We start from the raw sequence: 16,876 nt of genomic DNA, 5'->3' as shown, positions 1-16,876 counted from the left end.
ATTAGTCATAAATTGTGAGCAAACACAAACTGCTAGCCCTATGCATTTTTGTGGTATTGTTAAAAGTATTCCGCTATCTGTGTCCCCAGATGTTCAAACAAACCGACATGATTTTTTTATCATTAATATTATTAAAAAGTCTCCCACGTTAAAATTTCATGTAACGACGGAAACACAAAATATTTTTATCAAAACGATGGGAATTTTTACATAGCAATAAGCATGTAGTAAAATTTTGCATTTTATTTTATGGTTGAAAAAATTCTAACGAAAATCTATGGTTTTCTTCTGACTGACCAAAATTTTAACCGTGCACTAAAGAGCAGTGGAGTAAGTTCGCTCATTCCAAAGTATTCCAAACATTTTATTTTATTCTGGAGTTTCATCGAAATTGGAGACAAGTTTTTAATAATTCGATTTCTCCATTAAAATTGTAAGGTCAAATCGGGGTTAAAAAATATGAATATAATCATTGAAGTATAGCAGAACGTTTACCCTTATTGTATGTGGGATGCAGCGCCGCTTTTACGTATTAATGGGCCCAGGGGCAAGATTTTTTTGGGTGCCCCTAGCAGTCTTTTTTTTTGTCGTGAATACGACTTACTTTACTAGGTGGTGCCTTTTCAAAATTAGCCATATGGAAGAATGGGCAGAACTTAATCGTGAATATATCGACTTGTATTAATGGCAGCAACATAATTCTTTCACTATTTCATCAAAAATATGATCAGGAATTTACGATACTATTTTGAACAGTGTGAGATAACTATAAACAACTCAAAAATTAAATTTTCTCAAAATTTGAAAACAACGCGGAAACTCTTTACTTTCGTTAGGGGTTTTCGCGCAAGGACGACGATTTTGTGGTAGTCAGGCACATATCTTCAACTGACTGCGTATAAATGGGGAACCGTGGTCGAAAATCGATCTTCTTGTGCGTTGGATTCCGCTTCCATCCGTGGGAATGATTAATTCAACCAGCAGCTTCGAAGAGTGGCCCTTCTGCGTGGTTAATAACCTCAAACGCTCAGTTCGCAACTCTCATTTGGACTTCGGTCGTCCGGTGGAGCAGATGGCAATGAAAGCAGGCCTTTTGCGTGGTACAAAGCCTCAAACGCTTAGGTCGTGCTTTCATTTGGACTTCAATCTTCAGGTGGAGCAGTCGTCAATGCTTTCATTTTGACTTCGGTCGTCAGATGGAGCAGTCGTCAATAATAAGAGCAGACCTTTCGCGTGGCATAAAGCCTCAAACCAAAGACATCATATTAACAAGATATCCAGCTCTCACATTTCCCGAACAAATCATTGGCAACATCCTTTTTTGGTGCCCTCAGGCGAGTCCGCATCGAATCTCGTACAGAAGTAGGGGAAAGAAATGTATAATTCGTGCGCGCCAAGACAGCAGCACTGCGCACTCATACAATTGACATGATATGTTGAATGTGATGCCGTTGCTGAACTAAAGATTAAGATCGCTTCAAGCTGACAGGGTCTGCTCAAACGGTCGTGCTTTCATTTGGACTTCAATCGTCGGGAGCAGTAGTCGTCAATGCTTTCATTTGGACTTCGGTCGTCAGGTGGAGCAGTCGCTAGTAATAAGAGCAGACCTTTAGCGTTGTTCAAAACCTCAAACGCTCCGGTCTCAGAGCCAGTTTTTATTTCGAAGAAGATCGATTACATCATCCTGTTGGTGGTCGTTTGCATTGGAGCAAAATACAACGGAAAATGGACAACAATGTGGAACATTATGCAAAATCAGACCTTCTAATGGCTCTAAATGTTACCTAAAGAACTATAAAGATTGCTTCTTTGTAAATCGAAAATTAAAATTATCAGTGTAGTGCAAATCTAAGATAATTTGATCAGTTTTTTGCAATTTTCTAAATGCTAAATTCTAAATTTTCTGAATTCTAAATTCAGTTCGAAATTCGCAACAGTGTTTAAAATCGTTTATATCAAATCAGTGTTTAATATCTTAGAAAACTATACAGTTTGGCTCTTCTGGGATGCCAGAATTTAATCCCGTACAGCATTTTGATAGTATCTTTTACAAAAATAATGAAATCCGAAATGAAATAATCGACATCAAAATTCTCTAAGGTGCCATTTAGAACCATAATTTTATACCCAAAGAATTATGCGAAATTTTACTTCACTATACTGTATACGGCCCATTTTCAACCAGTTGTAGTTTGTAGTAAACTTTCTACAGATTTGCTATATAAAATGCATAGCTCCGACTCAGAAGCCATTCATTTCGAATTTGGTTGTCGTTGTCATCGTGTTGATTATGGTGCGATCGAGGAATCTCCAAGCGAAATACAAAGCTTGTTACCGCAAGCGGAAGAAGCAAGAGACTCCAACAGAACACATATCAGTTTCGCATTCATGGACAACAGGTCATCCTGGAAATAGAAGACGCAAGTCAGCGGTATCCATCGGAATTTGAACTCAACTCATCACTCTTCATCACGAACGCCTTCATTAAAGGTTCTTTTCAGAACCACCATTATTCTATCATAAGGAACTTTACTGGTGATTTCGTAATATTTGTGTGTCAGAATGTTTAATGTAACTAATCTGTACTGTAGTTTAGGTGTATCGTTTCAAATTCTAGTAGTATAAAAGGGCAAAACTTGCACAATTCACACTATCGATCAACTAATTTATATTCGGAAGTATAAAGTAAAAGTGTCAGTTTTATTCGTATTCACGACATCCAGTTATGTCTCTGACATTACACACCTGTACTTTTTTGCTCGGTTGATCCTGTTCGTCTTGTCTTTTTTTTTTGTTCCGTTGGTCCTGTCCGGGGCTCCCTAAGACCGTAAGCCGGAAAAAAATGTAAAAGCGGCCGTGGTGGTATGGTAAGAAATTATGACATCAAGTACGGCTACGGGCACTTTTTAAAGCAATTTTACACTTCACTTGAAAAATGCGAATAAGTACGAAACCAACTGTGATAAATGCCACTATAAAATATTAATTCACTACGAACCGTTTTTGATGTTATTGGCAGAAGCGATGAACAGAACAGGTAGGTATGAAAAATAAGTCCAGATACGTGAGCAATCAAAACAGTTTGCTAAAAAGGCAAGAACAACATTTTTCTCATATGGTGGAGCACGAAATAAAGTAATGCTGTTGTCCTACCATTACCAGTATCGTGCAATCTGCAGGAATTATAAATTATCTACGGTCCAGCAAATGTGCGTTCTTCCACAAGTTGCGAAACGGTTGGCATGCTTATGGTTGCACATGCCCAACTTCTACACGGACTGACCGAGCCGCGCAAATTTTCTCTTACTTTGGTAGGATGATAATGCTGCAATGCTTCGGTCGGCATACACCTTCCAATCCAGGTACATACATATCATGCAGCATATCGCTGTCTTGCCAGAAGAACCAAGACAAGATGAAATCGACCGACAGCACATCGTGTATGGAGTTAAATAAACTCGACACTAACCATAAAAAGTGGAGATTAATTAAAACGTTAAAAAATAAAAGCGCGCAATAAATTGCGTACTCTCGGCACACAAAGTTTTCACGTTATTATCTCAATTATTTCTGAGGTAATTTATATGACTTCATACCTCATTCGAGGCGGATTCCATATATACTACTACCAACACTAAGAATAAAGGTTATCAAATAAAATAGTTTTGCTTGATTCAATAATCTTTGCATTAAATTACAAACAATGATATTTTATTTGTTCATTTGTCAAATTTCCTGCAAACAAACCAACTAAAAAGTACACCTTAGAACCACGCAGAACTAAAAAAGGAATGAAGTTTTACCAATTACTACAATTTATTATAACGGAAAAGAAGAAGATATAGAACAAGACGAAAAGTATATAATCATAGATCACTAACATAGTTCAACCAATAGCCAGCTATCTTATATTGAATAAAAGTGATGAACTCATACAAACAAACCTAAGAAAGTTATAGGATCATGTACAAAACAAATGTAATAATGTTTAATGTAATTTATAATAGAAAATATATCACTTAAAAATTAATGAATGAGAAAAATTTGAACGACATCAACATTTTAACGAGATGCGATAGGTTCCTATGAAGCTGAAAGTCAAATAATTTTAATATTATTTTCATTTGGATTAAATTTGACCAAAGAGAACAATTTGCATAATCAGTGTGCCATTTCAACTCTAGCGTTACTTTTGAGAAGGTCTAAGCAAAAATACACGGTTTGTTAGATTGATTTGATGTTTACGGAAATTTTTCAGGTAATTGCCCAAATTTTTTCACAGTGAATATTTTCTTCAAATAGCCCATATTTGAAGAAAATATTCACTGTGAAAAAATATGTTTTTATTTTGTTCTGAAAATGAAACTAGAAAATTCGAAGGCTGGGGTAAGCTACGAATTTTAGAATAAGAGAAAACAATCATAACAACATAATGAACCGCAACTCGTGGGTCTGCTCAAGAAAATGGACCGTCATTATGCATTTCCAAACCCTCCGCACTTAAAGAGTTTATTTATTACGAACAAGATACGCGGCAGAATTCATTTAACGAATAAATTATTGCGCCGATCGAGTTAATGATTTGCTTGTCGTGAAGCAACAGCATAACAAGCGTAAGAATAATCGATAATAAATGAATAAATTTAGCGAGGTAATCTTCATAATAGAAAATAATGGGCTGCTTTAAAAAGTAATAAAACAACTACTTTCTCAGTTAATCGCATCATTTCATCTAGCTCCGAAATCCAAATATCTAAAAATGAGTGACAAATATGCAAATACACTGAGGTCTTTTTTTATGCGGTCTTTTTTATGCGGTTTTTTTTTATGCTAATTTTCAGAGTTATGCGGTTTTTTTATGCGAATTTTCAGAGTTACGCGGTTTTTTTTATGCGAATTTTCAGAGTTATGCGGTTTGCCCTTCTGCGGTCTTTTTTTATGCGAAGTTTCAGAGTTATGCGGTTTTTTTATGCGAATTTTCAGAGTTATGCGGTTTTTTTAATGCGAATTTTCAGAGTTATGCGGTTTTTTTATGCGGTTTTTTTATGCGGTACGTAAATTCGCATAAATAAAGGCTTCAGTGTATGTTCATTTGTTAAAGACTGGTACAATTTTGTTTTAAAAAGTGACGAAAATTTTGTTTTTTGCAGCAACTTTTAGAAGAAAAAAATTATACAAGTTTTTGGGAAGTTATTTAGTAATGATGCAATATAACCACGTTATCAACACTCGAACAAAAAAAATCTAATCTTTATCCACCTAGTGGTGCAATAACGCCTTTCACTTTCATCGACACAAGCTCATTAAAACATTGGTTGCCTTTTTTTGATACCAGTTTATTCAGATTGATGCAGGTAGTTTTCAGATTTCTACAAGTAGTTTACAAAAGGTTCAGTGTTTATTTTACATGCTCGGCCACATTCCTCAACCCAAGCGTGTTTGTAATCATACATTTGAACGGGATCATCTGATATAATATCGCGGATTGAAAAAAAAACGAATGTCGAATACGTTAAATGTACAATTATGTCTCCGAAACTTGAAGTGTCAGCCATATGATCTTAGAAATCGACCCTCGAGCCTAAAATTTTTGGCATCGATTTATCCATTTCCTAGAAAATTGAGCGGTAATAAGTTTTGACTTATATCATTATATCACCGGCACCACATATGAAAGCCATTCCAAATACAAACCTGTTTAATGAACCAATAGTTATTTCCAAAAGAGCCTAACTTTATAGAAATAGGTTCAGCCATCTATAGGAAAATTAAGCGGAGAAAAAAAGCGCGTTTTGTCGATTACGTCACTTATACCATTATAACTCCGAAACCAGCAACAAAAGTCATTTTATTTTCGAACTTGATCAATAGTAGTTTTCAAACCAGCCTAAGTTTGTTAGCACCGGTTCAGTTGAGCGGTAATAAAACCACACATTTTGTTGGTTACGTCACTTATACCAACCCCGGTGGGACCTTGGTCGTATGCTGACAGGGAAGCGGTCCTCTTTAGAGGATGTCGGAGCGTCTGTACTCCATGTTAGGAGCGGCTTCAAACGGCGTCTGTTCTGGTATCCAGCGGCTGAGGATGAAATGCTGTATCCCGTACAGCTAAATCCAAGATGGCAACCCCACCAACGGGATCGTCCTAGTGCTAGTTGGGACGTTAAACAGAACAAGCACGATGATCCACCGGCGAGATAGGGGGTTGGCGTAGGCCTAATAAGCCGCCCGTAAAACTCCTATTACGAATGATACAGGAGAGAATACGACCCGGAACAATCGGCATAGACCCACGCAACGAAAAAAGGACTACGATTGGAAACTTGGAACATGGAACTGCAAGTCGCTAGGTTTCGCAGACTGCGATAGGATAATAAACGACGAACTAAATCCTCGCAGCTTCGACGTCGTAGCGCTGCAGGAGCTTTGTTGGATGGGACAGAAGGTGTGGAAAAGCGGACATCGAGCGGCTACCTTCTACAAAAGCTGTGGCACAACGAACGAGCTGGGAACTGGCTTTATAGTGCTGGGCAAGATGCGTCAGCGAGTGATTGGGTGACAGCCGATCAACGCTAGGATATGTAAGTTGAGAATTAAAGGCCGTTTTTTCAATTACAGCATCATCAACATGCACAGCCCACATGAAGGGAGACCCGATGACGAGAAAGAATCGTTCTACGTGCAGCTGGAACAAGCCTATGACGGCTGCCCGCGCAGAGACGTAAAAATTGTCATCGGTGACATGAATGCCCAGGTAGGAAGGGAGGCAATGTACCGACCGGTAATCGAGCCGAACAGCCTGCATGCCGCATCGAATAACAACGGCCAACGGTGTGTCAACTTTGCGGCCTCCCGAGGAATGGTAGTCAGAAGCACCTTATTTTCCCGGAAGGATATCTACAAAGCTACCTGGAGATCACCTGACCAACAGACCGAAAACCAAAACGACCACGTTTTGATCGACGGAAAATTTTTCTCGGATATCAACAATGTTCGCGCCTACCGCAGTGCGAATATAGATTCGGACCACTACTCGGTTGCTGTATGCATGCGCTTAAAACTTTCGACGGTGGCTACCAAACGTCGAAACCGAACGTCGCGGTTTAACATCGCGCGGCTCTGGGATGCTGGAGTAGCCCAAGATTACGCGCAGCAGTTGGCAGTGGCACTACCAACGGAAGAGCAGCTTGGTGCAGCTGCTCTTGAAGATGGCTGGAGAGACATCCGTTCTGCCATAGGTAGCACTGCATCAGCAACACTAGGTACGGCGGCCCCGAACGTAAGGAACGACTGGTTCAACGACGAATGTGAACAGTTAGTGGCCGAGAAGAATGCAGCTTGGGCGAGCAAGTTGCAACACCGGACGAGAGCAAACGAGGAGCGATACAGACAGGCGCGGAACAGACTAAACTCGGTATCCCGTAGAAAAAAGCGCCAACAGGAAGACCGAGATCGCGAAGCGATGGAACAGCTGTTCCGTGCTAATGACACAAGGAAGTTCTACGAGAAGGTGAACCGTTCGCGCAGAGGCCATGTGCCACAGGCCGATATGTGCAAGGACACCAACGGGGATCTTCTCACGAACGACTGTGAGGTGATCCAGAGGTGGCGGCAGTATTTCGACGAGCACCTCAATGGCGATGTGGCGGAATACGAAAGTAGCGGCGCGGTAACGAACTTGGGAACGCGTGCGGAGGACGATAGACTGCCGGTCCCAGACCTCCAAGAAGTGGAGGAGGTGGTAAGCCGGTTGAAAAATAACAAGGCCGCTGGCGTTGACCAACTACCAAGCGAGCTACTAAAACACGGTGGTAATGCACTAGTGAAAGCACTGCACTGGGTCGTTACCAAGATCTGGGAGGACGAGATTTTACCGGAGGAATGGATGGAAGGAATCGTGTGTCCCATCTACAAAAAGGGCGAAAGGCTGCAATTACCGGGCGATAACTCTGCTGAACGCCGCCTACAAGGTACTCTCCCAAATCTTATGCCGTCGACTTTCACCGATTGCAAACGAATTCGTGGGACAATATCAGGCAGGATTTATGGGCGAACGCGCTACCACGGACCAAGTGTTCGCCATCCGCCAGGTGTTGCAAAAGTGCCGCGAATACAATGTGCCCACACATCACCTATTCATCGATTTCAAATCAGCCTACGACACAATCGATCGAGAACAGCTATGGAAAATCATGCACGACTACGGGTTCCCGGACAAACTGATACGATTGGTCAAGGCTACGATGGATCGAGTGATGTGCGTTGTTCGAGTATCGGGGATAAACTCGAGTCCCTTCGAAACTCGCAGAGGGCTACGGCAAGGTGATGGCCTTTCGTGTCTGCTATTCAACATTGCTTTGGAGGGTGTGATAAGAAGAGCGATGATAGACACGAGTGGCACGATTTTCAGAAAGTCCGTCCAGCTACTTGGTTTCGCTGATGATATTGATATTATAGCACGCAACTTTGAGAAGATGGAAAATATGTACATCGGACTAAAAGCTGAGGCCAAGCGGATCGGACTAGACTTCAATGTGTCAAAGACAAAGTACATGAAAGGCAGATGATCGAGAGAAGATAACGTCAGCCACCCATAACGAGTTCTGATTGGTGGTGATGAAATCGAAATGGTCGACGAGTTCGTGTACTTGGGCTCACTGGTGACTGCCGATAATGACACCAGCAGAGAATTTCAGAGACGCATATTGTCAGGAAATCGTGCTTACTTTGGACTGCGTATGACGCTTCGATCGAGCAAAATTCGCCGTCGTACGAAGTTAACTATCTACAAAACGCTGATTAGACCGGTTATCCTCTACGGGCACGAGTCCTGGACAATGCTCGCGGAGAATCAACGCGCACTAGGTGTTTTTGAACGGAAGGTGTTGCGAACCATCTTCGGCGGTGTTCGGATGGAAGACGGTACGTGGAGAAGGCGAATGAACCATGAACTGCACCTGTTGCTGGGAGGACCAACCCTCGTCCAAACGGCCAAGGTCGAGCGCCAAGGTTACGGTGGGCCGGGCATGTTGTTAGAATGTCGGAGAACAACCCGCGTGGTCTACGACTGAAAGAGTAAGTAAGTCACTTATACCAGTATATCTCCGGAACCAGAAGTCACAGCCATTTAATCTTCGAACTTGATCAATGGCCCAATAGTAGCTTTCAAACCAGTGGTAAAAAGTTCGTTGAGAGTTACATTGAGACTTTTTCAAGAGGTAAAAACTAACTAAGTACTCATTCCAGCCGCACTTAATGCGAATAGATTGAATTAGTAGAAGTTGATTATATCGGAAATCTAAACTCAGTTTACGTTACAATTCAGGGCAGTCGGTTCGAGAATGTAACAAATGTGTTCCAAAAATTACTATAGAGAAGTTTACAGCGCTTGAAAATTTGTACGTGCATCATTTCGGTTGGTTCAGGTCCAGATCTATTTCAGTTCCAGTATCAATAATTCAGTTCAGTATTAAATCAATAGCGGGACATTCGCAGAGTCAGTTTCTCTTTAAAGAACATCGATTGCGTCATGCTGCTGCTGCCCTTTTAGCGGCTCCAATATTATCTAAAGTATTATAAAGATTGATTCTTTGCAAATCGAAGATAAAAACATCAGTTTAGCGCAAATCTAGAATAGTTTGATTAGTTTTTTTTGCAGGCAAAACTTTCACCAAACGAGGGCGAATAAAACAAGAATTTGCCCGTTTCGCGTTCGAGAAAAACTATCCGAACAGTGTTTAATATCGTAGAGAATTCCACATTTTTGTCCTTCTGAATACCAGAAATGAGTCCCGTATAGAATTTTGATAGCGAAATAATCGACATCAAAGTTCTGTATGTTGCTTTTCACTCTCGTTTGTTCCGCGTTATTTAACCTCTTAACGCTCAAGGGAAATATGTTTCCCTTCTATGAAAATCATTATAGATTCTTCAATTACTATTAAATCGATGTTTTTTTACTGAATGTTAAAGAAAACTTATTTCCAAGGCGATAAATGTGTTTCTGAACGAATAAGTAAAAAGAACTATCATAATTTATTGCACTAAAAAAGTTTGTGCAAAATGACGTATAGAAAATAGAACACATAATAAATGTGTTATATGCAAAGTCGAAATCGTTTCGTAGAATGCCATAACTAACTATTTATTTTACTATTCTGATAAATAAAGCAATTAAATCAATGAATTAATTTCCGATATAATAAACCCAACTCTTCTTTTATTTATTTCTAAGAATCTAAGAATAGAAAAAAACATTTCCCATGAAATTATAGGAGACTTATGCACCCTGCTATGTTTTTCTGGTTATATTCTTTCCGGAGATGGAGTTCAGCTGTTTTTTTTTTGCTCACTAAACCGACGATGGGGGCGGCAAATCTTATTTCGCCCCGGGTGCCAAATTTCCTCCGTACGCAATTAATTCTATGAGACCATAAGACCATCAATCGGATCTTAGTTTTGGAAAATCGGCACAATCGGGTGTCAACAAATATTACGTGAGTTCGGTTTTGAGGTTTTTGACAGGAAGTTTGATCCGGTAAATTATAATGTCTCGAAATCAATTCGAATGGTTTATGGCACTCAGTATTCCGGTTCAAATATCGATTTGCATACAGCCTTTCCTCGTGAGAAAAGTAAAAAGCTTTAGTTTGCCTCAGTCAAAATTGTGAATAAAATTTAGATGATTATTGCAATCATTGATTTCATAGAAATTGAATCCATTCGTTATAATTGTTTTTTTTTCATTCTATTGCAAATCTTAAGAAATGATTTTGGATATGTTATTCAACAACTATATAATAAACTTTGAGATTTTTGTCTAAATTTAATTTATTCGTGGACATAAATAGAGTTGAGTTATTTGTTGACAAAATACTATTAGTTGGAACATATCGATGTTTCCGGACATTTGACCTCTTCAATCTTCTTACATCACAACACTACATTCTGAATACGAATCGGATTGATCGTAAAATATTAGCTTAAAATTTCCCTAAAACTTATCTCTTCAGATTGACTAGCTAACACCAATCACATAGGCTCTTACTCTACGTTCCCGAAGAAATACCATAGAAGCAATAAGCAAAGATGAGATCACATTGCATAAACCCCGGCTCATTAAGTAACACAAAGTACACTCCATGCAATTAGCAGTAATTCGAATCCCGTTAGTGAAATGAACGTATAAATTTCCAATGCCAAAATCATCTACTGCCTCCACTAGCGGCCTTTCGAGTTGGTGATGAGTTATCCGAGACACAACGTGCACTTTTCTCAGCGAACTTCACTCTTTGAGCGTTGATTTCGTTAACAATATTGATCACAAATGGATGAGAGAACTTCCCTTCGGTAGAATCAAAGAATTCCTGGTGTTTCATCGGACAATTATCTCGTTTCTCGTACTCGAAAGCTTGTAGAACCATATCGAGACGGTCCAAATCTTTGACAAATTTAGCCTCCGCCGTTTTGCCTGCCTCGTACTCCTGTAATGAAAATTGTTACACCAGTTATTTCACAAAAATAAATCATTAATGAATATCTATTGGATTAATCCATTAGGATAATTGATTTCTTCATTTCACATTAAATTAAAAACATTAATTTACAATTATGACCCTGGCGCAAATCTAGCTCTTATATCCCGATTTTAAAAAAATTGTACGAATTGTTTAGCCTCAAGATTCTTTTACAATTTCAAGAAAACAGCCATTGTTGAAAAACGCAAAAAGCAGTTTTCTTTGCTACCAATAAAAAAATGTATTGAATAAATAAATAATAATAACTATTATTAACTAATATTTCTTTTCCGAATTTCCGCTGTACAAAAACGAAGAAAACTGTAATTTGACCCACACACACCAAGCTTTGATTTCGCTATTCGTTATTTTTTGATGGAAAATTGCGGTAAACAGCAGAAACAACCGATTTGAGTTATATTTTTAAAAAATTACGAAAATTTCCATCGGAAGATTAGCTACTTTATTTACAGAAAAAAAATCGGGCTAAAATAAACAACTAACTAAAAAAAATCGTATGAAAAAAATCGCATGCAATATTTTGTTTTTCGAGAACATCAATAATTAAGCCTACGATTGTTTGTGCGAATCGATCGCTTCGAAAAATTCAATATATTCTACAAAAAAGTAGCGCTTAGCTGCAAATGAGAATCTCTCTATGTTTACTTTCTTTCTTGTGTTTTTTTTATGGCATTAAAAATACCTTACTCTTCGCTATACGGGGCCGGGTGTCAATTAAAAGTTTCAAAAATAGCCGCGTAACCTTTTTTCGTCATAATTTTGAACGTTAATAACTCAGTCATTTGTTGATGGATTGATATAATTTAACAACCAATCGATTCGGAAAAATTTAACTTAAACTTATGAGATAACGCCATTTGAATATTTCAATTGCATACCATTTTTTCAATTGGTTTGAATTGAGTATTTTATTTTGGTTCTCTGGTAACTATCAGGCCAATTTAGAATTATCGGCGATAGATTTTTTGGATCTAATTTGCAGCGCTTGTTCCTCGATGATTTGTTAATGGATTTTCCTAATTTAAATGATTCCAAAGCTTCAATATTGTAAGATTAAAAATGTTTCAATTTGTCAACGGATCGGTTTGCATACCTTAATCTTTATCCCCATACGAACAAAACGGTGGAGCGCAAATGGATTCAGTATAAAGTTGTGTTATGATGATACTTCTTTTTCATTAAATTTGACTTAACAAGTTGTTGTCCCACCAGGAATTAAACGCTTCAAAAGATTCAAAATTAAATTCTGAAACTTATCTAAAAGCGGCCTCCTCGACTTAGTAGTATAAATGAGTTCCACAGACTCACATATACAGAACTATTAGATGCAATATCAAATAGCATCAAACTGTTTATAAAATTAATAAGTTAGTGCGTTTCTCGAAAATTATCATCATGAAATAAAATAGTTTCATTTGTTCAGGTTTAAATCTTTAGGTTGTTTGTATCTAAAATTGAGCCTTCAAGTAACTTTGAATTCATCATAATTGACTTCTAGTTAATGGACGTTATTCAAAAACTTAACAATGTAAAAATTTGGGAAGGTTAAAAATTGAATAGAATCAATTATCAAGAAAGTAATCTAAGCGCTTAAACTAGAGCATGTTTGTAATTAGTCAATTGAATAAGTTTTTAGTTTAGTGTATCATCATCGTAATTATCTTTACTTTCGTATTAATTATGAAGACCCTAGAAACGTTCCATTTTTAATGTTATTGTGCTCGGTCGTGTCTTGAATACAACCCTCAAATTTTTTTCGAACAGTTTCAAGTATTATTCGTCAGAATATAGTTATACAATATATAATAACATTGCAGTTATTTAAAATAACTTTATATTTTTCACTAACCAAGTAAGCAAGTGACAGTTTCTCTTTGTTTACTTTCTCTTCTATTAATTACCAAGCGGTTTCCACGTTTATCACTCAACTTTTTGCATGAAATGATACTCGAAACTTTCGACTTTCAAACAGAATAGTGATATCAAAGAAAATCTTTTTAATCACAACACAATAATCGAAAGAGAGAGTGATTAACGAGAAACTGACACTTGCTTATACGCCCAAATGAAAAATCAACCGAGATATATTAGGCACCTGTTTAAATTCACCTAGTGAAGTAATCATGACTTTTTACCTATCGCTTACATGAGAAATTTATTCAAGGCCCATTTTGAAGCTTTTGATTCTTTCGGTGTCTCCAGAACATAACGTTAGGGTTCGGTATAGCCGATTGCATGATTTCCAAGTAACAAGATTTATAGAAAAATGAGTACACATTTTTGTCAAATACGCACAGGTATTTGCTGATCGCAACGAACCGGGTCGAATAGTATATGTCACTCGAACATCCGGGCCGCGATTGAAAAGTCGGTGACAGTGATTGCGTAGCCTTTCTGAATGAGAAAAATCATTATCAATTTACGTATGTAGTTTAGGTGTTACAAAATCAAACACCTTATAGGAATAATTCATACGTAGTGTTCTTCATTCTACAAAGTATGAAGCAATTTCACTTGGCATCAGGTGTGCATTGTTTTATTACTTACACCAACACATTTATTTTTGTTTGTGTTGAACTAATATTTCTTCCCTTTGAAAAGTGACCATGAGTCTTGAAGAGGAATACTTACGAAAACAATTGATATATTTTAAAGCAATGTAATTTTTTGTTAAAAGGAGCGTTGCTATTCTTTAAAACCTTCAGGTATGAATAGTACGGTTTCCTTAATTTTAATCTTTTTTATAGAACTAAAAGCTGATTTGTAGATCCGAAAAAAATGTCAACATACGCAAAAAGTTATTTAATCTCAAACCCATCCCATTCATTGACACGAGCAAGTACTCGTCAATGAAAAACACGTCAATATCCTAGTCACTATCTCAAAATTGAAATGACTCACGTTGAATAAATCAAGCAGGCGATCCTTGCACGGGCCAAGTAATGCCGCAATTTCTGACATAGCCGAGAATTCACGAAGTAGCTTCTCTTCCCTTGAAATGCCACAGTACGGTGTAATGTCACCAACGATGCTTTCGGCAAGGTCATGTATAAGCGCTAAAATTAAATTTCTCTGTTATTGACCAAACTTGCTACTTCAAAACAAACACTTACCTAATTCCATGACACGAATTCTATCTAATCCTTGACTACCATCCAATAGGAATGACATCAATCCCATTCTGTACATGTGACCTGATATACTTTCGCAATCTTTAACATTTCGCAAAACCCATCCAGTTCTCTTGGTGTGCTGTGCAAACAAATATATAGGTATCTAATTGATTACTAGGTCATATGACTGGAACAGCTGTTAGCGATATAGCTTATGAACATATAAGCGTTAACTTTCAACTAAATTTTGTTATCATTAATAAGATACTGAGTTACGCAACATTTTTTTTCGTTTTTTGTTCGCTCATTCAAACAAAAATAGGATGTAACTTACACAAATTGTTGACGACTTACCTTGAGATTACCAACTAGCTCCAAAAATTTTACATAATCACTATATTTCGACGTCTTTTCTTCCGTCTCGGTTGTCGAAATACCATTCACAGACGGTAGCTCCATTTTACCATTAATATGTGTTTCGCGCGACATAACAATTTTAGATAATTTTGAGCACAGATCGAACGATTGCCTTTTTAGTTTAGTGGATAACCTATAAATAGTAAGCATTTTTATGCTCGCAAATTCAGGTATCCAAAAACCATCATCACACTAGCTATTTGACATAAAATGAACTGTCAAATACATGTAAATAATATTTGTAATGTGTGCCTACACTTATACTTACGGGAAATCAACTGAGAGATTTTATAATACGATTTTCTAAAGCATTCTTTTATGTACCACATATTACATCTTCATAGGATAAAACTAGAGTCACTCTAGATAAAACTATATTTATTTATTAAGCTCTTATTGACGGTCAGTATAGCAACCTCACTAAACACGATGTAGAATTAACATTGGTGGCGAGATATGGCGGTTTTGGCAGTGTTTGTAATTTTCACACGAAATTAAGTATATGGCACCGGGATCCACGCAAGTTAACATCGGAACAAAATATGGCTCAAAACTTTATTTCATAGCCAATATGTGGTGTTTTCGGGTAGGAAGTTATATTAAATTAACTTGATAATTTAGTATTCCCGTCTTGGTAAATATGAAATAAAACTTCTCGCTTAAAGCAACTGGACATGATTCGACAGGCGATCTTGAAACGATGTTTACACTTCCCTTCCCCATATCATCTTTTTTTTTCTAAAATAAATTGAAAACCGAACTCACACATAGAAAAATTTCGCCACCTGTCCATTTACCATCCTTCCCTTATAATAATAATATGACAATGTGTAAACGGTACACTCACACCACGATATAAAATGTGCAGGTAGTCGAAAAACTCTTATTTGATTGTGTTAGTAATTTTCCACGATATTTGTGACATTTTCGCATGAAGCCAAAACTAGCCTAGTTCCAACCACGACTGCTGTCATATTTATACAGTTGACAGCAAATGGAAACAAAACTGGGATGGGATTTGTTTCAAACGAAAACGCCATTAATATGACAACCATGTTCGTTGTATGTAAACATTGAAACAAAACATGGTTTGGAATTTTATTGCACGGTCACTACGTGATGTTTTTGGATATGCAGCCGCATGTAAAGGTGCCCACTAAGATTTAATTCCTTTGTTCGGTAATATTTTTGACGAGAAATTTCAGTAATCTATAGAAATAACCGATATTTCTGTACACGATTTTTATTTTACAATAATTAAGCAAATTTTCACCGGACGATCAGTTTTACGTAAATTTTCATTACGGAATTTTGTAAATAGATCTACAATTCATACGATAAATCAAAATAAAACCATACTGCCCGTATGGTAAAACTATCTTCCAATAACCGAACTTCTGTGAAAACTGATTGTTGTGAAACTAACTGTCAAACAGTTATTAAAATTTTCAGTGTCTTTTTACTAACCAAACGAAATTTTTTTTAAAGAGTTCATCGAATGGATCCCGCTTGTGAGAAATTCTGGCAACCGTTAAAAGGCTGGCTGCATTCCAGCTGCTGTTAAAATTGTCCTGCCTGGCGAAATTACATCATTATCTCGCCGTACGTGTCTTGTTTATTTCCCTCCTCGTTCTTTTTTCTTTTTTTTTATTCGACTTCATTTGATATTCGTCAATCCCGCATGTACGTACAAAAACGAATCTTGAGACGAGGTAAATGAGATTGAAATATGGGTACGTTTGTTAGTGAGAAAGCAATGTTATTGCAATAACATTTTCCATGATTAGTATATATGAAGGGCACTAACTT

At 37.5% G+C, this 16,876-nt stretch overlaps 1 protein-coding gene across 3 annotated transcripts; it reads right to left on the bottom strand.

The window, feature by feature from the left end:
- Positions 1 to 10,812: 10,812 nt before the first annotated feature.
- LOC131433018 (5'-deoxynucleotidase HDDC2) lies at positions 10,813 to 15,790 on the bottom strand. 3 transcript variants are annotated; one of them, XM_058599738.1, is made up of 5 exons: positions 15,336 to 15,790; positions 15,005 to 15,263; positions 14,651 to 14,789; positions 14,439 to 14,593; positions 10,813 to 11,483 (listed from the first exon to the last, which is right to left on the bottom strand). In XM_058599738.1, the coding sequence occupies exons 2-5, from the start codon at positions 15,215 to 15,217 to the stop codon at positions 11,205 to 11,207; spliced, it is 786 nt and encodes a 261-aa protein (XP_058455721.1). In that variant the 5' UTR covers positions 15,218 to 15,263; positions 15,336 to 15,790; the 3' UTR covers positions 10,813 to 11,204. The 3 variants fall into 3 exon arrangements, with proteins under 3 accessions (XP_058455721.1, XP_058455723.1, XP_058455722.1); XM_058599740.1 differs by having other exon boundaries at positions 15,005 to 15,179; positions 15,336 to 15,779; XM_058599739.1 differs by having other exon boundaries at positions 15,005 to 15,200; positions 15,336 to 15,778.
- Positions 15,791 to 16,876: the final 1,086 nt, after the last annotated feature.

This window comes from Malaya genurostris, chromosome 2, assembly GCF_030247185.1.
Source record: "Malaya genurostris strain Urasoe2022 chromosome 2, Malgen_1.1, whole genome shotgun sequence".
Classification (NCBI taxonomy): Eukaryota; Metazoa; Arthropoda; class Insecta; order Diptera; family Culicidae; genus Malaya; species Malaya genurostris.
Note: the sequence above shows the minus strand (reverse complement) of the source record. Positions and strands in the feature narration are given on the sequence as shown.